The sequence below is a fragment of the Periplaneta americana genome, chromosome 11 (assembly GCF_040183065.1).
Source record: "Periplaneta americana isolate PAMFEO1 chromosome 11, P.americana_PAMFEO1_priV1, whole genome shotgun sequence".
Lineage (NCBI taxonomy): Eukaryota > Metazoa > Arthropoda > Insecta > Blattodea > Blattidae > Periplaneta > Periplaneta americana.
Window position 1 is genome coordinate 95,153,883 of NC_091127.1, and position 23,777 is coordinate 95,177,659.

A 23,777-nucleotide genomic window follows, 5' to 3' on the forward strand; every position below is an offset into this window, starting at 1 on the left:
ATGGCCAGGAATCCACACTACTCCAATCTCGCAATCAGAGCTTAGGAGTGTGTGGAACAGCTGCTGAGTTCTTAACACAAGGGGATCCTCTGAATAGAGACACTGCAAAGACTGAATGGCACTTAAAGAGTCGGAGCAGATTAGGTATCTACCCCGAGGTTGTCGAATTAAAAACAATAAAACTCTGTAAAAAGCATATAATTCTGCAGTAAAAACACTGGTATATTCGCTCAGTTTATATTTAAATATCTGTCCATTTGCAACGAAGGAGCAACCAACACAATCATTTACTCGGGATCCGTCAGTATAAACTAAAGAATAATTTGGATATCGGGATAAAAGTTCACTAAAACGAAGTCTATAAACAAAAGCTGGTGTAAAATTCTTAAAACTTTGGCTCAGGCTTACATCAAACATGGGGCGTCGCATAATCCACGGTGGAGTGGTGGTGTATTCTAGTGTGCGAACGGATGGTAGATCGACGTCGAGCTCAGAGAGCAGTTCACGGAATCGCACACCTGCTGGACGAGGTCTCCGTGGATTTTCACTGTATCGGCCGTAAAGAGACGAATGATGGAAAGAGTCGAAAGAATTGTGCTCAGGCTGCGAGCGGAGTTTAACCGCATATGAGCACAACAGGACATTACGTCGCCGATATACTGATGGTTCCCCCGCTTCACAATACAGGCTCGCTATCCGACTCGTTCGGAAGGCACCTGTAGCGAGTCGTATCCCATGATGATGGATAGTGTCTAAGAAACGTAGCTTAGATTTATTTGCTGAGCCATAGATAAAACAGCCATAATCCAGCTTTGAACGAATAAGAGAACGATATAGACGTAAAAGCACTATGCGGTCTGCACCCCAGCGAACCCCTGACAAAAGGCGTAAAATGTTTAAAGATTTTTCACAACGCCTTCTCAAATCACGGATATGCGCCTCCCACGTTAATTTATAATCAAAGATAAGGCCCAAAAACCTCGCAGTGTCTGTATATTGCAAATCCGCTCCATTAAGACGCAGTTCAGGATGTGGATGGAGTCCACGTTGGTTGTAGAAGTGGACACACTGCGTCTTTTGAGTGGAGAATTTAAAGCCATTGCGAAGAGACCACTCCGATAGCACATTGATGACCAGTTGCAACTGTCGACCGATAGATGGGAGGTATCGGGAACTGTAATATAGACTGAAGTCATCAACGTACAAGAGAGAAGATACTCGGTTACCTACACAGTGGGCAATGCCATTGATCGCAATGCAGAAAAGAAGAACACTTAATACAGACCCCTGCGGAACGCCATTTTCTTGGGGATGTTCGTTAGAAAGTGTGGTGCCTACTCGAACTCGGAAATATCGCTCTGCCATGAACTTCGCAATAAACGTTGGCAGACTGCCACGAAGTCCCCAGTCATACAGGGTTTGCAGAATTCCAAAACGCCACGTGGTATCGTAAGCCTTTTCTAGATCAAAGAAGACCGCCACAAGATGTTCCTTCTTGAGGAAAGCATCTCTAATGGCGGTCTCCAGCCGAACAAGATGGTCTGCGGCGGATCTGCGCTTGCGAAAACCACATTGGATGTTAGATAATCGGTTTCCCGATTCGAGTACCCACATCAGGCGTTTCTTATCATCTTTTCCATAACCTTGCACACACAGCTGGTGAGACAGATTGGCCTGTAATTGCCAGGTAAAGAAGGGTCCTTTCCCGGTTTCTGGACTGGAATTACAATGGCAGAACGCCAAGCAGATGGAAATACACCCTCAGTCCAGATTCTATTGTACATAGACAGAAGAAAGGATTTTCCAGCTGGTGGAAGATGACGAAGCATGTGGTTATGGATATTATCAGGGCCAGGGGAGGTGTCAGGGGATGTGTCTAGTGCCGCCTCCAGCTCCTCGGATGTGAACGGTGCATTGTAGTCTTCAGTGTTGTCAGATTGAAAATTTAGGTTTCGTTTTTCTGCAGTATCTTTGATTTTCAGAAATTCCGGGTCATAATTATTTGAGCTGCTTATTTGTGAAAATGTGGTAGCAAATATTTCAGCAATGTCTATTGGACTGGTGGTCGTTACTCCATTGTTTAGAAGGCCCGGAATTACAGAACTACGTTTCCCCATTATTCGACGGACTTTGTCCCATATGGTGTTAGCTGGGACGTTGTGTTTCAATGAACTGACGTAATTTGTCCAGGACGTCTTCTTAGCATCGCACACAATGCGACGAGCTTTGGCTCGAAGACGTTTAAACTGGACAAAATATTCTTGGGTCGGATGGCGCTCAAATTGGCGTAAAGCACGTTTGCGGTCACGGATTGCATCTCTGCAGGCATCCGTCCACCAGGGGACAGAGAAGCGTTTTGGTCTGCAGGACGACCGGGGGATAGATAATTCCGCTGACTTTATAACCACATTTGAGAAATGGTCTACTACGGAGTCCACATTTTCATGTCCGTTATCATCGAATGATATGGACTCCGAAAATCCGACCCAGTCCGCCTTTTTAAGAACCCAGTTTGGAGATCGAGATTCCGCCGGACGTAAAGCGGACATACACATTCGAATGGGATAGTGGTCACTACCATGTAGGTCGTGAATCACAGACCACTCGAAATGCGTGGACAAAACTGGGCTACAAATGGAGATATCTATCATGGAGTATGTACCGTAAGCTAAGGAGAGATATGTTGCTTCCCCTGAATTCAGGGTAACAAGATTTAGACGGGTACATACCTCTGTTATTTTATTTCCTCTGTCATCATCGGAATTTGAGCCCCATGAGTGGTGGGATGCATTAAAATCCCCCACTACCAGATATGGAGCAGGTACCTGCGAGAAAATGTCTTCAATGTCATGCACTGTGAAAGGTGTGTCTGGGGGTATATATACAGAAACTATTGAGAACTGGATGGAAGGTAGAGTGACTCGAGCGGCTATGCATTGATGTGGGCTGTTGATGTTGATAACAGAGGAAAAGATACTTTGGCGGAATAGGAGAGCACAACCTCCGTTGGCACGAATACCGGCAAGGTGATCGTACCGGTGAACGTAGTATCCCGAGATACTTAGGGAGTTTTCGGGCCGAAGGTGTGTCTCCTGGAGACATAATATAGCAGGGTTTTCATGATAGATCAATTGCTGTAGTTCTGTATATCTGCTGCGTACACCGTTCACATTCCACTGTACAATATCAGTCATCAAGAGGAGCTATATCATGTTGGTGGCTTAACAGGGGATCTTCTCTTCTTTTCCTTTCTATGGGAACATGCTTTTGCCTGCGACTGCTTTGTCTTCGACTCCGGCGACTCACTTGCAGTTCGTCGCACTCCTGATCGCGATCTTGATCGAGGACGTGATCGAGAGCGTGATCTCGACCTGCCACCCGAACTAGGAGTGCGACGTTCTGGTGTTCTACTAGGCCTACAATCCTTCTCTGCTGTCATAGCAATAATTTTCTTAGGGACGTAAGGCCTGATGTCAAGTCCACAAGTGTCGTCTGACTCAGCAGTCTGAGTAGCGGCGTCTACATATGTCTGGGTTGCGATCTCAATTCGCTTCCCAGGTATGTTCGTAAGAGGTGGCGTTTGTGTGGTGGCATCGATTCCCTCTGTTGCTCTCTGCAGTACAGACGCATAGGACTTTTCAGTTGCCTTCTTTTCTTTATCTAAAATACGCTTACGTGCCTCAAAGAAGCTAATATTTTCCCGGACTCGAAGCTCTTGAATCGTCTTTTCCAGCATATACTTTGGGCAGTTTTTAGAATTTGAAGCATGGTCCCCAGAACAATTCACACAGTGCTCGGCGCCAGTACATGGGGAATCCCCATGGTCTGCACCGCCGCACTTTGCACAGATGATATTGTTTGTGCAACGTTTTTGCGTATGTCCGAACCGTTGGCACCTAAAGCACCGCATTGGGTTCGGCACATACGCACGCACAGGGACACGCTCATACCCAACAAAGATATATTCTGGCAAGAGAGACGTTTCAAAGGTCAGAAAGACTGTGCTCAGGGGTTCAGTCCGTCCGTCCCGCTTCCGTATTAAACGGTAAGCCTTGGACACGGACTGTTCCGCCAGCTCTAATTGGATCTCTTCATCTGATAGACCATCTAGAGAATCTGTATGCACAACTCCTCGCGTGGTGTTAAGCGAGGAGTGTCGTTCAACTCTGATGGGGTATGACCCCAGCAACTTTGCTTTCAACAGCGTCTCACTCTGTTTTGCAGATGCAGTCTCAACGAGGAGACTACCGTTGCGGAGTCGAGTTGCATTTCTGACCTTTCCAACGAGTCCATCGAGCGCACGTCTCACGTAGAATGGACTAATGTCTTTCATAGTTTTTTCCGTTCCGTCCAATGTGATACTGATAAACTTTGGAGGCGGCACTTTTACAGTAACTTTCTCAGGGTCCAATTCCATAGCAATTTTCGTCATATGACCACCAGTCGTACTTTCTCTTGTCTTATGTTTCTTATTACTTTTTTCTGAAGAAGGAGAAGAAGAGCGCGTAGAAGCCATTTTGAAACTGGCCCCCCCTACGGAACCGTCGGCGTCAGCCTGCCACCAGGGGGGCGGAAGAAAAAGACACCAAAAAAGTCTTCTCGGTCTGTGCCGGCCGTGGGGACCCCCCCACAGCCCGATCCCAAGCAACCCACTTCACGCAAGTTACCCTTCAAACTGGTCATTACACACCTAATGGCAAGTCTTACACCAGAGGCGTGTCGCAGTTTTATGCCCCTACCACGGGAATAACCGCCCGTGGCTCCCCACTCTACACTGAATACAAGTGCCAGACTACTGCGGCTAACTCCGACCGACCCTCCCAAAGCCAGAGCAATCCGAGACCGCACGCAGCTTCAGGGGACTTGTGGTTGATTACACTGCGACACCCATACGTCAGCGGTAACACGTCGGAGCGATATATCCGCCCTGGCGAGCAGAATCGGTCACCGGGACGTTTAAGTCGCTCCGGGCCCCCATTGGGGCTCCACGTGAGTGTACATGACTACTGGTCCGGGCTCCGCACCTAGACTTGCATATAGGGGCAGTATGAAGGGTCCACTATTGCTTCGTTGCTGGGCGCCCTGTCGGGCCACACAAGTTGGAAGTCGCGCTCGAAACCGTGGGACAGGACCACGGAGATAGGAAAGATCCCCGCTGGTGAGACGGGAGTTATAAACCTAAGAAACTTAACCTAATAATAGATATAAGAATTAGAAGGGGAAGAAGAATAAAGCCTCATCAGGCATTGTTAACAAATCCCGTCATGGTGGCGGACGTGGCAAGAACAAAAACAGCGGGGATGGAGAGGTGAAAATGGCTATGATGATGTGGTGGGCGTTCCGCATGCAATGGCGGCCGGCGGAGAGAAATAGTGATGGAAAAGAAGAGAGAACGAAGAGGAGTGGTTGGTGATGGGACGAAAAATGGCTGAAAAGAAGAGCACGAGAGCCACCATTGCACCCCCCGGTCACCACTTGGAGGAACCCACCTCGACCGGCTGTTACATATATGATCTAGGGCTGTAGCCAGTTTAGAGTTTGGAAGGATGGGGTAATATGGTCAGCGTGACGGACATCGCAGACGAAGTGAACACAAGAATTATGAACAAGTTGTAATCTTTGTGACTGGTTGACATTGAGGTCAGTCAGTAGAAATCACAATAATCAAAGTGGGATATTAGTGTTTCCACTAGCATTTTTTGAGTGGCAGTGTGAGAAATTTTCGAATACTGTTTAAGGAATGTAATATGGAAAGCAGTTTTTTTCATAATATGTGTCACTTGGGTGTTTCAGTTTAAATGTGTATCGAAGTAAACTTCAAGATTTTTACACAGGAAGCAAAAATGATTATTGTGTCATTTAATTTGATTGGAAGAGCAGGGATTAGAATTTATAAAACAGTTATATTACCGGTTGTTCTGTATGATTGTGAAACTTTGACTCTCACTTTGAGAGAGGAACAGAGGTTAAGGGTATTCGAGAATAAGGTGCTTTGGAAAATATTTGGGGCTAAAAGGGATGAAGTTACAGGAAAATGGAGAAAGTTACACAATGCAGAACTACACGCATTGTATTCTTCACCTAACATAATTAAGAACATTAAATCCAGATATTTGAGATGGGCAAGGCATGTAGCACATATGAGTGAATTTATAAATGCATATAGAGTGTTAGTTGGAAGACCTGAGGGAAAAAGATTTTTGGGGAGCTCAAGGTGTAGATGGGAGGATAATATTAAAATAGATTTGAGGGAGGTGGGAAATGATGGTGGAACTGGATTAATCTTGCTCAGGATAGGGACAGATGGTGGGCTTGTGAGAGTGGCAGTGAACCTCTGGATTCCTTAAAAGCCATTTGTAAGTAAGTAAGTAAGAAAAAGCAGGGGTAATGTTGTATAATAGACGTTGATATCCCACTAGGATTGCTTGTAATTTTCCTGCACTGTCTGGTCCATGCTGATATAGATTCAAGGTCCTCATTAAGATTGCGTATTGTGTCATTGAGTGAGTCAGGGATTGTATGGATATAGATTTATAAATCGTCTGCATAAAGGTGATATTTACAGAGTTTTAGGGTTGTGGGAATAATTTACATAAATAGTAAATAGTAGTGGTGTTTGCACAGATCCCTGAGGGACTCCAGAGTCAATGATACATCAAGAGGAAGTTCGACTTCCAATGGAAACACACTGCTAACGTTCGCTGAGATAAGAGTAGAACCAAGAAACTGCGTTTTCTGATAATTGGAGTGATAGTAATTTTCTCGTTAGTAACTCGATATTTACAGTGTCAAATGCTTTGCTGAGGTCTAATAGTATCAGTATTGTAATTTTACGTAGTCCAGAGCTTGTCAGATGTCTTACAGTGCAGTTACTATATTGTGCCGAGTCCGAAAACTGACTGTTCAAATTGTTCAGAAATTTGTTTCCATGAATTTTCCTTCTTCCTGTTGTTGTGGTAAGCTGGATCAGATGCATCGTGGAGGAAAGGATATACTCTCACAGCTTCTATAAAAATCTCGTCTCTACGCATTTTCTGCCACAAAATAATGCTATCAAAATGTACGATACAAACAAAACAACTTCCTTAGCACGTGGTTGCAGTAACTCTGGATGCTCAAGATATTGGCCTGACTGGTTTTAATTCTTGAGGAAGCATTCTCCTTTTTCTATTTCTGTGCTGAGCTATTCCGAGGTGTGCTGAAACTGAACTGGGTGTTCGTAGTGAGTTATAATCCATTGGTTTCCTTCAAATCCATTAGGATCATACTGTGCTGTGCTGAGCCGTGCTAGCATTCATAATGGGTTTCCTCCTTCAGGCATCATTCATGGGGCAACTAAGCTAGGATATAATGGGGTAAGGTGACTAGTTCCTTCCCCCCTCCATTGCATACATCACTGACTAGAAACTAATCAGACTTGAGATGTATGCAAAAATTGCTATTTCTTTAAACCTCATAAAAGGTTATAGGTCATTCGTTATCTCGTAGCTCATAGTAAAAACCTATGGTGGAGGTAAGCGAGCTAGCTAGTCAAAGTGCAGCAAGGGAGGGAAGCTTCTCAGTTCACTTTTTCCTTTCCCTCATGAACAGATAGGTTTCACGAGACACTAAATGACCTATATATGACTGTAACCCCAGTTCCTTATGTTAAATTATGCAAAACGTAAACTAATAATTTTTTCTTCATTCTTTTTTTTTATATTGAAGTATGGCTAAATTATTTTTTGAAGTAGATAACAAAAAGGACGTAACTGTGTAAATATTTTTGTTAATAATTAAATAATGAAACAATTGTCTTGAGAGATAATCAATATTAGGTACCCTCCACAAAACTGGCTTCACTTATATACCGATGGATCCTTGATTTCCAGGGAACAAGATGCTGGTGCAAGTGTTACGCGCTGTCTCTTCTCACTTTATAGATCTCTTGGATATGGAACAACAAGTTTTGATGGAGAAATCATTGCAATAAGTGAAAGTCTCAGGAAACTTCTATGCCACATCAATAAATTTAAAAATGCAGTTATATTGTCAGATTCCGAAGCAGCTATTTTATCAATAGTCTCTAGACACACCTTCATCTCAAATAGCAGAAATAACTAAAATGCTCTCTCAAATAATAAAACTCAATAAAAGAATTGTATTCCAATGGATATCATCCCATTGTGGAATCCTGACAAACGAGACTGGGGATTCTTTAGCAAAGAAGGGCAGCACTACTACTTACAGACCTGTTACTAAATCCACATATTACTCTGTGAAAAGATTTATTAAATCTACATACTTAGACTTCAACAAACAAAATTTGATAACACAATTTCAAGGGAAAAAATGGAAGTCTCTGCGTCTTAATCCACAGTTAATTCCCGATTTATCACGCAAATCGTCTGTAGCCGCATTTAGACTGGCAACAGGCCATGACTGTTTGGCCAAGTACCTGCATAGAATTGGAATATATCAATCCCCTAATTGCTCATTGTGCAATTCAAATCAAGAAATGGATTCGGAACACTTCAAAATCTGTGCTTCAGTGGCTCACCATGACAATATCTCTGAAAAATATTGGAGTGCAAGAGGTCAAATGACTTTATTGTCACATGCCTGGCATTAGAAAACAACAACATTTTTGTTAAATGAAAAGTCTATTGATTTATAGTTTCATAATGACAAATAATACTTTCACGCATCATATCTGTGGATCTACTCATAATAAAACTATTATTTTGGCATTTCTGTTATTTTACTGATATTTACATTCAGGGAAAAATTGTCCAAATGGAGGAAGTGTGGCAGGAAGTGTGTCCAGATCTGTTAGAAATTAACATACAGTGACTTTAACCCTTAGAGGCTGGAAGACTTATACCACTAATGCACGCAAATGTCTAACTCTTAACCAGGGGTTAATGTACCTGCATAATTGGGTAAATTCGTGTTGTTTTAGCAGAGCGGTTTAAGGTGCACAAGATATGTCCGGCCAGCAAATCGTGCCTAAGATCGCAGTTTCATGTCCCGGCCACTGCAGTCAATTGAGCCTGTGGTAAAGGATGGGAAGGGCCCATGTAAAACAATCGGTGTAATGGTATGCATGGAAGCTGACGGGGTTTCAGTTGACTGCAGTTGAAATGATTTTGCTCCTTTTTTAAGAAAAAAATTACAAAAAAAGTTTTGTTGTTTTAATCAAGTCCTTAATGTTATATAAAATTAAAGAATATCAACGTATTTTAAATATAACATACAATTTAAACATATTATATCACGTCATGGTCATAATACCAGCTGGCCACTATAATGGACGCATGGCTCCTAAGGGTTAATGTTGATCGTATCATAGAGCTCAATCATAGATCGAAAACTGAGCACCCCAGCTGCCTTCGGCACTGTCACCACCCATCACCCACTACTAATAATAGCAGTAGTAGTAGTAATAATAATAATAATAATAATAATAATAATAATAATAATAATAAATTGTTAAAGTATTAAAAACAAAATTTGGACAAAAATTTATGCAAAAAACAAAAACTTTACTGGAATGAAAAGTCATAGTTTTCACAACTCTTGCTCAAAATTAAATAATAAATGCACAAGTCTAGATGATGCTTCCTATACTAAAACTGATGAAAGAAAAAAAAAAACGCGCGCGCGCGCGCACACACACACACACACACACACACACACAAACACACACACACTCAAAGTGTCGTTAAAATTAATTTACATAAAACCGAATACCTACCTAAAATCTGATTTAGAACAACTGCTGATAACAGCTTGAAGAAGAAATAAAAATTGTCCATCTGTTAAAATATCTTGGCTCAGTTTTGGATGATAATAGTACTACTGAAGTTCATAGGAAATGGAGAAAGTTACACAATGCTGAAATGCGCTGTATTCTTCACCTAGCATAATTAGGAACATTAAATCCAGACATTTGAGATGGGCGAGTGTTAGTTGGAAGAACTGAGGGAAAAAGAGCCTTGGAGAGGCCGAGATGTAAATGGGAGGATAATATTAAAATGGATTTGAGGGAGGTGAGATATGATGCTAAGGACTGGATTAATCTTCCTCAGGATAGAGACTGATGGCAGGCTTATGTGAGGGAGGCAATGAACCTCCAGGTTCCTTAAAAGCCATTTGTAAGCAAGTAATAGTACCACTGGTAGAACATTAGAAATAATGAAAAGAATCAATTGTAGAAATAAAGTTACTGGAATCCTAATTCTGTGTTATGAAACAGCATCTTTCATTGGACAAAAATAAATAAAAACACATATACTAGACTTACAAAAGCATATACCAGACTTCTATTCAAAGTATTTTATTAAATGAAGCAGAAGCATAAACCATATGCATTAGGATGTATCGAAAAAATTAAATTACGAATTTAAAAAACAGGCAATGCGAAAAAGTTGTCATTATATCTAACAACTGTGCACAAAAAATTTAGAGCTCTAGATTAAATTTTCACCGAGGCGCAGAGCCTTTCTAGTTTCATAGAACTCACCAAAAACTTGAAAAAATTACATTCTGTAATACTGAATATTAAGAACGTTTAGATGTTATAAATGTTTGTATAGATGACTGAATAGACACTTCCAAACTAGCAACGTAATATACTTCAAATCAGGGTGAGTACTGTGTAGAGGAAGGAAACAGATAAAAATAAGGGGTGGTTATCATTTCTGCTTTCTGTCACAATTTCCTTGTTTTCTGGTCGTCAGTTTCTCTTGAGCCTTTGCTTGTAGTGCTTTGTATGTGTGTTTTGAGTGTTGCATATTATTTCTAATGACGAAATCTTCACCAGTAAAAACAAGAAAGAAGACATCTGTCAGAGCGGAGGATATTCTTGGTGCCCCAAAAGAATTGGATAATAATGTAGAGATGTAATAAGTTATTATCTCTTCACGTACATAGAATTAAAAGTTGAAGGAAGTAAAGAACCTGCAGTGTATGTAATTGCAGGAAGTAAAGAACCTGCAGTGCGTGTAGTTGCAGAAAAATAGTGAGTACATGGAAACACGCTTCGATCCCTGTCATTCATTTCCATAAAAACAATAACATATGTGATATTAAAATATCATAATAAAGTGAATAATTTATTAAAAACAAGAAAAAGCAGGAAATGTAATGAATCTAAACTGAACTGCATGAGACGTAACAACCTAAGACTATTTGATAAGTAGGCCTACTGCAACATGCAAATGCCTTGACTTTGCGAATGAAAATGCGAAAAATACCAGAAAAAAAGACATGTAGAAAAATGACGACTGGAAGTCTGGACAATGTAGTAACAAAAAAAAAAATCGCAAAAACAAGAGGAAAGTAGATCCATGAAATGTAAAGAAAAGAACAGCTGTCATCTATATCTCCAGAGTGTGCCATACAACAGAACAGTTCATCGGGAGAAAATAATTCTTTGGATTCGAATTTCACTTGAAAATATCCGCTTAAATCTACATTAAGACCTGCAAATCGAAAACGCACTTCACAGTTGAGAATTTCTCTGCCAGAAGTCTTCAAAATTACTGATAAAACGGGTGTATCAGTAAGAAAAGTAGCGGCAATTGCCTCTGCAGTGTTAGAAGATCTTAAACTAGTATCTAAAGAGGACGAAAGCAAATTAATACATAAAAGGAAAATTCAACGAGAGGTAAAGAAAAATTGTAGTGCTGTCCTTAAGAATGAATTAGAACAAACAAAATTTCCCCAGGGTATTTATTTCATGGAAAGAAAGAACTCGATAGCAGTCACTTCCCCATGGTGAGTTATTGGTTGTTACAATCTGTAAATAATGTTAAGAGTTCTGTTCAGTTATCTGGGTACTTCAGTGATATTAAAATTTTTAAGATAACAGAAAAAAAAATACTAACATGAATATTAAAGTTTGTAGCAACCAAAGAACTGTGAAATTATTTAAATATAGAGTTAGATAAAATTCTTAAACTTTAAAGCTAAAGCGCCCTGGCTAGAAATTTTCGTATGACCACCAAATTTGGTACAGACAATAATTAACCCATAAGACAACTTCTTAGACCTCCACTTTTTTTTACTTTCTTAAAAAAAATTTTTAACCACCGATTTCGATACACCCTAATATGCATACTACTAGCAACTAGAATCAATTTTTGTAGAAAGTCGACCAGAAAATAAACAGTCCAAAATACCATTAAGTCTACAGGAGAGAAATTATAAATATGAAGAACAAGCAGTTACAGAAGCATGAGGTATGCATGAGAATGTCCAAAGGAGCATTCAGATTGAAAAATAGAAGGAAAAAGAAGAGAAAAATCTGAAAGGAAAAATGGGTGCATATGAGATTAAGATTAAGTATAAAATTCTGTGACGTGACACTGAGCTGCTAGTGGCAGAGAACTGCGGAGAAGTATAATTAATTTTAGGTTAAAAAAATAAATTATTGTACAAATTCCTCAAAAAAGTCCAAGTTATAATGTGTACAGATGTCACTGACTTACCTAAATGATTCTTCATGAAGTAGGGATCCTTATTCAAGTCAATAGTTTCAAGTGCCAACTGGCGCAGACGCTCCCGTCGGTCCCTGTTGCTTTCTGACCATGATGCTTGTCCGCCTCCTCCTGTTTTGCCACCAGGCCGGTTTTGAAAGTCCATTGTGTAACCTGGCTGTTAATGCTGCAGATTTAATGAAGTTCTTGTATTACACCTGCAGATTTAGTACTTACAAATGATAAAACTAATTTACTCAAGAATAAATTCCATATTTCACTATCTTATTCAAATCACAGAAGTCTGTTTCTCTAAAAAAACTCTTTACACATATTAAACTGTATATGTATAATCCTTTTATTTCAAATTTTTCAATGAAACTAATATATAAAATAGAACAATGATGTTATTACAATCACGAATCTATGTAACCTGAAATGTGAAGTAGGCTACTGAAACCTAGTTGTTAAAAGAAAGAATGCTTAATTATTATTTTTTTTATCCAATGACAGGTACTAGACTTTTTGTCATTCTGTGAGCAAGGTCTTAATGAAAGTGAGAGATATGCGACTGTTTTGTGGCAGTTTGATATGAAGGTGTAGGTGATCTTGAAAAACATGTCGATAAAGAAAAATATAAATCAGTAAGTGCTGTATCACTCAACACTGATTTGTTTTTCGTTCATAAAAATATTCTTTTATAGACAAAAAAAGTTCAAGCAACAGAAGCAACATTAGCATTTTCATACATGTCATCATCAATCCTATATTTCTATGAACTGTACATCGAAATTAGATAAAGTATTTTTTCTGATTTCAAAATTGCAAACAAATTAGCTTGTGGCAAGACAAAACCGAAGCTATTATTAATAATGTAATTAATTGCCCATTTCATTAATCTTCCCACTAAAACTTTGAATAATAATGTTCCTTATTTTGGTTAGGATTTGATTTGGTGATTTGAAAGTTTTCCATATTGTAGTGCAATATTTTGATTACAAAGAAAGACGATGGGAGAAAAACATGATAAGACCATTTTTGTTAATTGTAGGATTATGATACCATCTCGCAACTGTAGGGGAAAAATCTGACAGTCAGAAGATAGAGGGATTTGAAATATGATTGTACAGGGGAATAGCCTGACAAGTCCAGGTGCAAGAGAGTAAGAAACTGGTAAGCCCATAAAAAGCACTGCATTTGATAACTGGTGCAGTCAAAACTACACCAATTGCAGCATTACAACCCATCACCTCAAACAAATCCATTATGCTAGAATTAGAAAGTCAAGCTCTGTTAACTTATGAAAGTTAATAACACTCCAAAATGCTGATAAATGAAACAAAGACCAAAATTCCAAGCATAAATCGAAAACCCAAAATGGATTCATACAAGAAGCAATAGAATTAAAAGAAATCCTAAGAATCCCCAAACAGAAAGAAAATCAGCTGAGTAGTAACAACCCATTTGACAATATTAATGTACAGTACAGATTAAACTTAAACAAATCCTTCAATAAGAAAGATATACCTCCTTATGAAGCAAAAGGTCTCACGTTAGAAACCCTGCACACACAAAAAAAAATATATATATATAGCTATTATTATCATAGGTCCCAGAAAAGAGCACCCGGCAGGCTGGCCACACCCTGCATAGTTTCTGCTGCACGCTGTTCCTCCCACGCAATCGATCTCCAGTGGCCATATGGTATTCAGTGTGCTTAGAAGTCGTGTAATGAACCTCTCAGTTCTCCAAGTGTGCAATCTTAGTGTAGCCTATAAAGTTTAGTGATTATTGTGTATTTAGGTAATGCCTAACAACAAATTCTCATTTTGTAAGCATGTGTATATGTACAATTCGTATATAAAAGGCAGAAGGTTATGTACGAAAACAAAACGAAAATTTCGAATAAAGTTTCCAAACAGACCTGTGCCTTCTGCCAAACCATTAGACGACTCACTAAAAGATTTAAAGAAACAGGCTCAGTGAAGAATTGAAAATCAAGCAGAAAACGTAGTGTTCTTATGCAGAATGAATGTCAGTTTATTTCCAACAAGATTCCATCACTAATCATACAGCTGCCATGTCAATGAGGGAATTGAGGCATATTTTCAGTACGAGATTAATCAGTAATAATTTGTGGCCTCCACGAAGTCCAGATATAACACCTGTGACTTTTATTTATGAGGAATGCTAAAAGGTAGGGTTTGTAGGAAAAATTCTCATTCTATAGATGAACTAAAAGATTAAATATGAGAAGAAATCCAAGCTATCAATAATGTGGAACTTCAGAATGTTGTTCATTCGTTTATCATAAGATGTCAGTTGTTTGTGGTGGCAAATGTTCAGCAACAACTGTGAGCATGGTAAGTCCAAATTATTGAACATTTATTGTTAGTACTGTTATACAACGTGTCCCGCTTAGAGGGATCGAGAAATAAATGTTAACCAATTAAAATCAGATGAAGATATTGTTTTGATTTACATCAGATAAGATGCAGGAACTGTCCAAGTTTGTGCACCAATGGTTTAAAAACAGTTGCATGTTCATGCGCATGCGTACTAACATTTATAGTGGAAACAAGCCTGGCGCCAATCAGTAGAACATTCCGTCATTGGACCATTCTTCTTCATCAAGGTGACAGTCACGGTGTATGTGTATCTGGACATGTTGCAGAACTTTTTCTGTTGATCAACTCCTCCCAGAATCGGTTTTTCAGAAACATGGAGCTCTACCCCATTACTATGGAGCAGTGCATGGCTTCTTGAATGCAAACTTTCCCAATAAGTTGATCGGAAGAGGAGAACCTTGCCTGGCCAACTAGGTCAACCGACTTGATGCCCAATAACCTTTCTCTGGGGCTTTGTGACAAGTGTTGTGTATCAACGTGATACAGTTGACAGTATGGAAAAACTGAGAGAACACATTTTAAATTCAGCTGCATTAATCACTTCACAAATTTTATGGAACACATGGCAGAAGGTTGAGTACCTTTTAGACATCTTCAGGGTTGCTTGAGGCGCACACATTGAGTTGCACTGACTATTCTCTGAAACTCGGAGAGTTTTTACATTAAGTTACACAAAAAGTTATGTTATAAAACCATTATTTATAATTTAAATTAGCACTTATTTCTCGAGCCCTCTAAGCTGGACACGGTGTATATTGGAGAAGCGCCGGAGAAACCACGCAGGGTGTGGCCGGCCGGCCACTTTTTTCTGGGATCTATGATAATAATAGCCCTGTGTGTGTGTATATATATATATATATATATATATATATCCACCAAATGATTGGATTCATGTAGGCCTAAGTTAATTATACAGATGAGGAAGGGGCTGGAGCAGAGGAACTTGCCAGTTCTTTTCTTTCTACAAAAGAGTTGGTAAGCATACTACAAATTTTGATGGGGAGATAGATGCTATTTATACATCGCTCCAAAATTTGTTTAAGTGGATACACCAGTGCAAGAACATCGTCATATTATCAGACTCCAGAACAGCAATCCAGGCAATGATATCAACAAATTACCCAAAAATGGTAAAAATTAAAGAAATACATTCCATGGTTAAACAAATAATTCAAAATCTAGGCCTAAATAAACACATAATTCTTCAGTGGATACCTGCACATTGTGCCATAAATGAGAATGAGAGGGCTGATAGGCTATATTGACGAAAAAAGGGCTTCAAAATTGAACGTTCAGAGTACAAGTCTAAATCTGTCCTATGAATCTGTCAAACGAATCATCAAAGGCAATATCAACCACAATTACAATATTAAAATATTAGCATAAAGTGAAAATACCAAATGGAAAATTCTGTTGGAAAACACTCGGGTCATTCCACGAGATGAGGGACATAAAGACAAAATTTTATATTTAATCGAAGAAACTGTTCTTTTACATTAAAAAATTCTCCAATTCATTGACTTTATACAGCATAGTATAATTTTAATTTTGGCGGCATAATTTCTTTGTTCCCAACAAGCAAAGTCGACATGGCTGCTACAGAGGGATTCTGATGAGATTACATCATTTGATTTTAGGACATAGCTATCAGAATATTAAATTCCATGAAGTTAGTGCTATATTACCTTTGAAAGTAATTGTTTCAGTGCCTGTATGTAGTAACAATGAGTGGAAATATAATTTATTAAAGTAGTTATCCACTGTTAAAAGAAATACTTAGGTTATGTAACGTTTGTTACAAAAATATTAATTTTATTTCATAATTAGAAAACTGTTTTTTATTTTAAAATGAAACTTTGTATTATCTTACTTCCTCATGTAAGCTACATAAATACTAGACGTTCTGATTTTTAAAATAATAATTTTATATAAATTCTGTGTAACAAACGTTACATTAAATAATAACAAAAGTTACATAACAATGTGGTAACGTTTGTTACACAAAAAATAATAAGATAATCAGATTTAATACATGAAATTATTGATTAATGGCCTATGTTTGGTAGGCCTATATTTAAAATAAGACGTGTTTTAATACGTTTTCATGTTTGATGGGCCATATATGCATTTCAGTATGAAAAAAGCTCCAAAATCTGCTGCTGAGAGAATGCGTGAGTACAGAGCTAAAATGGACACAGAAAAAACTCAAGAGAGACTAGAAAAGTGTCGTAATATCATGAGGAAACTTAGGAAAAAGCCAAAATCAAAATCAGAAAAATCTGCAGAAAGAGAAGCCACTAGGAAGCGAGTACAAGAATATCGTAGAAGACAAAAAGCAAGAGTTTTAAGTTCATGTATTTTGAAAGACGGTTCTTCAGGAAGTCCTCCTTATAAGAGTGCAAATTCTTTTGGAAAGGCTATAAAAAGAGCACAAAGAAACCTTCCAAGGAGCCCTCGAAAACAAACAGCCGTAGTAAGAAAGCTTGCCGAATCATTTAATCTATTAGTACAGCCAGCAAAACATTCCACATCTTCTACATTGTCTATTACTGCAGATACTATGAAAATGGTGAAGGATTTTTATGAACCACTGCCACCGGGTATATACCCATTGCAGTGTGAATAAATACATACATGTTTCCCGCCAACTCCCTGGAAAAAAAGATTTTATTATAATACGTGAGGATTGAAAGAAAGAATATATGCAAAAAAGACTGCTTGTCTATCATTTGCGTGAAGTATACACACTTTTTCAAGAGCAGAATCCAAATGTAAAGATTGGTCTATCAAAATTTTGTGAAATGCGACCGAAACATGTCAGGTTGGTCTCTGATAAGGATCAGATAATGTGCTGCTGCCCTTACTGTGAAAATACGCAGTTAATGATTTCAGCAGCGCCCTGGAAAACAAGTGAAAAACCATAAACCATCCAGGAGCTTCTGAAAGAAACAGTTTGTCAAACTGAAAATAAGAACTGTATGAAAAGAAGTTGCCAAGAATGTGGAGATATTGAATCCACGCTGATTACAAAAATTGATGATGACTGTGATGAGGTTCACACCAAGCAATGGGAAGGTGGACATCTGGTTCAAAAAGATATGTCTATAAATGAATTCTTCACTTATTTCAAGAATCAGCTAACGCAACTATCCAATCATATATACAATAAAAGAAGACAATGGAAGGAACAGCAGAATCAAAAATCATCACTACAACCAGGACAGCTGATTCTCCTAACAGATTTTGCTGAGAACTATGTAGCAAAATTTCAGAATGAAGTTATGGCAGCACACTGGACACACACATCAGCTGAAACATCAACGACAATCTATACTGCAGTTTGCTATTTCCGAAAATCTTCTACTGATGATGTCATAACAATATGTTTAGCAGTCATTAGTGATACACAGAGTCATGGCACTGCTGAAGTTGCTGCTTTCAATGAAATCCTACTAAACTATCTGTCTACATTAAAGCAGTCTCCTATAACTTCAGTTTATCTGTGGACTGATGGTGCTGCACAACATTTTAAAAACCGGAAGGCAATATCATACTTATGCACATTATCCAAAGTTCTAGGATGTAATGTTGAGTGGAACTATAACGAGTCTTACCATGGTAAGGGCCCACACGATGGTGTTGGAGCTACCCTTAAACGCAGTGTATGGAAGCGAGTTTTACAAGGAAATGCTACCATGCAAAATGCTGAGCAATTTTATGACATCACAAAATCTAACATTTACAACATACATTGTTTCTATGTCCCTGCTGGTAAAATTGACTCAATTGCTGCAAAATATGTAGAAGAATGGAAAAGTGCATTGCCAGTGGTAGGAATCCAACAAGCCCGATGTGTGAAAATTGCTGCACCAAACACAGTTGGGCTCTTCTCAAATACTGGAGATGCTGAACCATTTAAAAAACATAAAATAAAAGGAATGCAGGAAGAAACAAGCAGTCCTACAAAATCTACTCATTCCATTGATCATGCCATGAATTCAAAATTTTCAGAACTATCAGTTGGTGATTACGTATTGGTTCATTACCCACAAACTGGATATATAATCCTTCTCAATTATGTGAGTAATATGTGTAGTGTACAATTCATGAGAAGAAGAGAAGGAAAGAACACTTACTTTGTGTACCCTACAAATGACGATATAGATGAAATATCCCCAGACCTAGTTTTAAGCACATTGCCTAAACCTAAGGAAGTTAGGGGAAAATTTATTTTCAACACAAATTTTACTGTGCTAGTTGAGTAAGAATGTTATTGTACTCTCAAAAATTACCTTTTTTTAAAATTATCACTAGGATGTTCTTTACAAATTGTTCAATTCTGACTCTGTAACGTTTGTTACTCTAAGTTTTTAATTATTTTCAAGTAACATACATCTGTAGAATTAAAAACGTTTATGTCATTTAGTTCTGTAATCTTCCTAGATTCAAGCTGTATTTTTTTTATCTGACATAAAATATTGTAAGAACAGAGAATCACAACAGTCTTTCACAACTTGAGAAGCCATGTCCTTTGATGTAACGTTTGTTACATTTTTTCAAATTGTAAACCCAAGAACATGCACCATCACAATATTATATTTTTGGTACTATATAATCTTCACACTATCCTCTATTACCAGGTATGTTCCAAAGCATTGCTCTTGTCTACAGTTGACTGCAGAAAAATGGCAAATGTTCAAATCCATGTAAGAATGTAACGTTTGTTACAATGGAATGACCCACTCGTCTAATCCCGGAACTGTTGCTATGTTCAGGCTACTCACTGGCAATAATCGTTTAAGTAAAGATCTCCACAGAATCGGTACATTGACTTCACCAAATTCTCTATTATGCTGTCAAGGGCAGGAAATGGATATGGATCATCTGACAAGCTGCACAGTCCTTCAAATAGCTCAAGACATCACGTCGAAATATTGGGAAACATGAAGGACAATGACTTCATTGTTAAATCAAGAGCATTAGATACATAACATATTGCATTTTTGGGCCAGGAAAACAGTATTATAATTACAATATACATTACTAAAATAAAGTGTAAACATAACGAAAAACTTATTAGCTATAACAACACATCAGGCTACTTAAAAAAAAAATAGGATGCATTGAATAATTGGTGTACCCGATAATGACTTTATTTTCATTCTCAATTTCACAAAAAAAAAAAAATAGAAGTTGCAATTTTTAATGTTAGGAATATATGCATATGAACGCTATCAAAACATATTTGCATCCTCAATTTGCTTATTTCACGTTAATAGTTCTCTCACTACTTACAATGTACGTTATAATATACGGATAATCAAAGTTTGATTATTCTTAAAATCTACTTCACACACTTTATATTACAGGTTATGTTCACTACACAGCTTCCATTTCCATGGGTTCAGTGTTGCCAATGCCTAAAATTGAAAGGTTCGTTTCAACCAAAGGGTACAGAATTGAAATAGAGTCACTGTATTTATTTTTTATTGAAACACTTGCAGAGTTTTCGCCAGCGAGAAATGTGTTGCGAGAAAATTAAAAAAATTGATAACATGAATTCAAATGGACGTCCACACACTGGAAGAGACTCTCGTTCGAGGCAAACATTTCGCTCAAGTTTCTCGCTGGAATCGGTAGCTGAGCGAATTTTCTTGACACATTTTTCTAAAGCCCGGTTCAGACGCACCATCTGTTGCTGTGATGGATTCCAAGGTGGCTCCGCGGATGGGTGGCCTGCGTGGTCACTCGCCGGAAGTAATCCGCTCTGGTGGCTCCGTGGATGGCTAGCTTGCTGGATTTCGAGTGTAGGTTCCATCAAGTTATCGACCTATTAAGCCCGGTTCAGACGGTGCGTGTTTCTGTGATGGATTCCAAGGTGGCTGCGTTTTAACAGTGGTCTGTATAGCAAGTTTGCTGGTTGACCAATATTTAAAAGAAAAAAAAAAGTGGCTGCGCGGATGGGTCGCCTGCGTGGTCACTCACCGGAAATAATGCGCTCTGGTGGCTCCGTGGATGGCTAGCTTGCTGGATTTCGAGCAACGAGTTAGGCCCGTAAGGCCCGTAACACACTTGCAGAGTTTTCGCCACCGAGAAATGTGTTGCGAGAAAATTAAAAAATTGATAACATGGATTCAAATGGACGTCCACACACTGGAAGAGATTCTCGCTCGAGGCAAAAACCTCGCGCAAGTTTCTCGCTGGAATCGGTAGCTCAGCGAATTTTCTTGACACATTTATCAAAGATGTTTGACATTTATACTCTTTATGACGATTGAACGTAGAAAAAGATATCACAGGTAGCGATGAATTGTATTGTTTTTATTTTAAAATGAGGAAAGATGGCTGATATTATTGCAGTCAGAAACTTATCGAACTTGTACGATGTCACCCGTAGGCCTATTTATATTATACATGGGATGAAAACTATAAAAACAAGAAACTGAAAGAAGAAATCTGGAGACAAATATCAGATTATCTGAAAATAAATAGGGCTATATTTTACTTTGATGAGATTTAATAGTATTAATTAATTAAACATTTGAAATAATGTATCTATATGTCTTAACAGTTTACTTAATTTTAATCACAACATAGCAAAGAATCCTCTTATATCATGAATGACAAAAAACTGTGGTCCATTCAACCTGAAATAACGCCTAAACGTATCATCATTCAAATCGAAACCAGTATCAAAAACTCGCCCTTGTTTTCGTAAGATACAGTGTGATTTTCAGATATTTCTGGCTTTAATTTTAGACCTACTTTTTCTTTTCATTAACAAAATATGTTCATGTAACTCTATTTCCTCATCACCTGAATACTCAGATTCAACATAGCGTTCGTACGTAATTTGTAAAGTACGACAATATACTTACAGGTTATATATTTAAGTACGACAATATACGTAAATACATAACCTATAATATTTCCCCCAACGAGTGATTACTATAATCAGAAAAATGCTTTCTGCATGAAGGCAGTGCATAGATGATCATAGCGAGGTGTGATCTGTGATAGCGAGAACTCTCCAAGTGTGTGGAGGAAGGCTCTTCGCCTCTTTCTCGCAACACATTTCTCGCTAGCGAAAACTCTGCAAGTGTGTTACGGGCCTAACACACTTCATGCAGAAAGCATTTTTCTGATTATAGTAATCACTCGTTGGGGGAAATATTATAGGTTATGTATTTACGTATATTGTCGTGCTTAAATATATAACCTGTAAGTATATTGTCGTATTTTACAAATTACGTACGAACGCTGTGTTGTATCTGAATATTCAGTTGATGAGAAAATGGAGTTACATGAACATATTTTGTTAATGAAAAGAAAAAGTAGGCCTAAAATTAAAGGCAGAAATATCTGAAAATCACATTGTATGTTACGAAAATAAGGGCGAGTTTTGGACACTGGTTTCTATGTGAATGATGATACGTTTAGGCATTATTTCAGGTTGAATGGACCATAGTTTTTTTACCATTCATTATATCATAGAGGATTCTTTGCTATATGCTGATTAAAATTATGTAAACTGCTAAGACATATAGATACATTATTTCAAATGTTTAATTAATACTATTAAATCTCATCAAAATAAAATATAGCCCTATTTATTTTAAGATAACCTGGTATTTGTCTCCAGATTTCTTCTTTCAGTTTCGTGTTTTGATAGTTTTCATCCCGTGTATCATATAAGTAGGCCTACGAGTGACATCGTACAAGTTCGATAAGTTTCTGACTGCAATTATCAGCCACCTTTCCTCATTTTAAAATAAAAACAATACAATTCATCGCCACCTGTAATATCTTTTTCTACATTCAATCGTCATAAAGAGTATAAATGTCAAACATCTTTGATAAATGTGTCAAGAAAATTCGCTGAGCTACCGATTCCAGCGAGAAACTCGCGCGAGATTTTTGCCTCGAGCGAGAATCTCTTCCAGTGTGTGGACGTCCATTTGAATCCATGTTAACAATTTTTTAATTTTCTTGCAACACATTTCTCGCTGGCGAAAACTCTGCAAGTGTGTTACGGGCCTAAGAAAGAGAAAGATATAGAGTGGTCATTGCGCCACCATGTTTGAAGAAAATTGAACGACCGTCGGTAATGAACTTATGCGCCCAAAACAAAGTGGGCGTGGTGATAACTGACATTAGAATCGTCAGCTGTCTTAATTTCGTTTGCATAAATCAGTTAAACTGAAGTGGAAAAACCTAGTATTTCGTCAAATACGTGCTAGGAACTTAATCTAAACGTATGTACACTAAATTTAAAACACTTGAGCTATTCCTACAAGGAATGCTTAAAAGAATAACCTAAGCAAAATTGTCATGTAGTATGACAAGAAGTCCTAGCAAATATACTGAAGAAAATGTTAATATTCCTAGGTTCTTTTAAATGAGACCTGCAAGATTGCCTATAAAATGAACGAGTATGATTCGGATGATTTTATTAAATTGTTTTCCCAGTCTCTACACGTTGCAAAATTATTTACTATACCATAAGATATAGAATGAAAGTAGGCCCTATCTGTAGTAAACAACCTTTACCTCCAAGCTTGTAACGTGGGTGAAACATGACAAAACAACGCTTTCAGTTTTTTTGTTACAGTAAAGTATAATTATTATCGAAATGTGAACGTGAGGCCAACAGCCGGCTGGTCTGTCTGAGCCTTTCAAGGGCTGTGGCACCACAGATAATTATTAGTGTATAATTGAGCACCCACGTACAATAATGGGGTAAGTAGTTACGAAATATATTCATACTTACCCCATTATTGCACGTGGGTGCTCAATTATGTTCTTTCATGTCCTTCGAGTCAAAATACTAACAACAATACGACCTACCCCAGAGTTTTGCGTTATTTTGGATGCGAGTGTCGAAATACAATTTTAATATATGATTGCT

The 23,777-nt window shown here is 38.2% G+C and overlaps 1 protein-coding gene across 1 annotated transcript in view; it reads right to left on the reverse strand.

The window, feature by feature from the left end:
* Sf3a2 (splicing factor 3a subunit 2) overlaps positions 1-20,573 on the reverse strand; it is a 95,443-nt gene extending 74,870 nt beyond the window's left edge. Inside the window, exons 1-2 of the mRNA XM_069839792.1 lie at positions 20,165-20,573; positions 12,474-12,648 (exon numbers count right to left, since the gene is read on the reverse strand). Coding sequence (XP_069695893.1) covers positions 12,474-12,627 — 154 coding nt within the window. The 5' untranslated portion in view covers positions 12,628-12,648; positions 20,165-20,573. The remainder of the gene's footprint in view (positions 1-12,473; positions 12,649-20,164) is intronic.
* Positions 20,574-23,777: the final 3,204 nt, after the last annotated feature.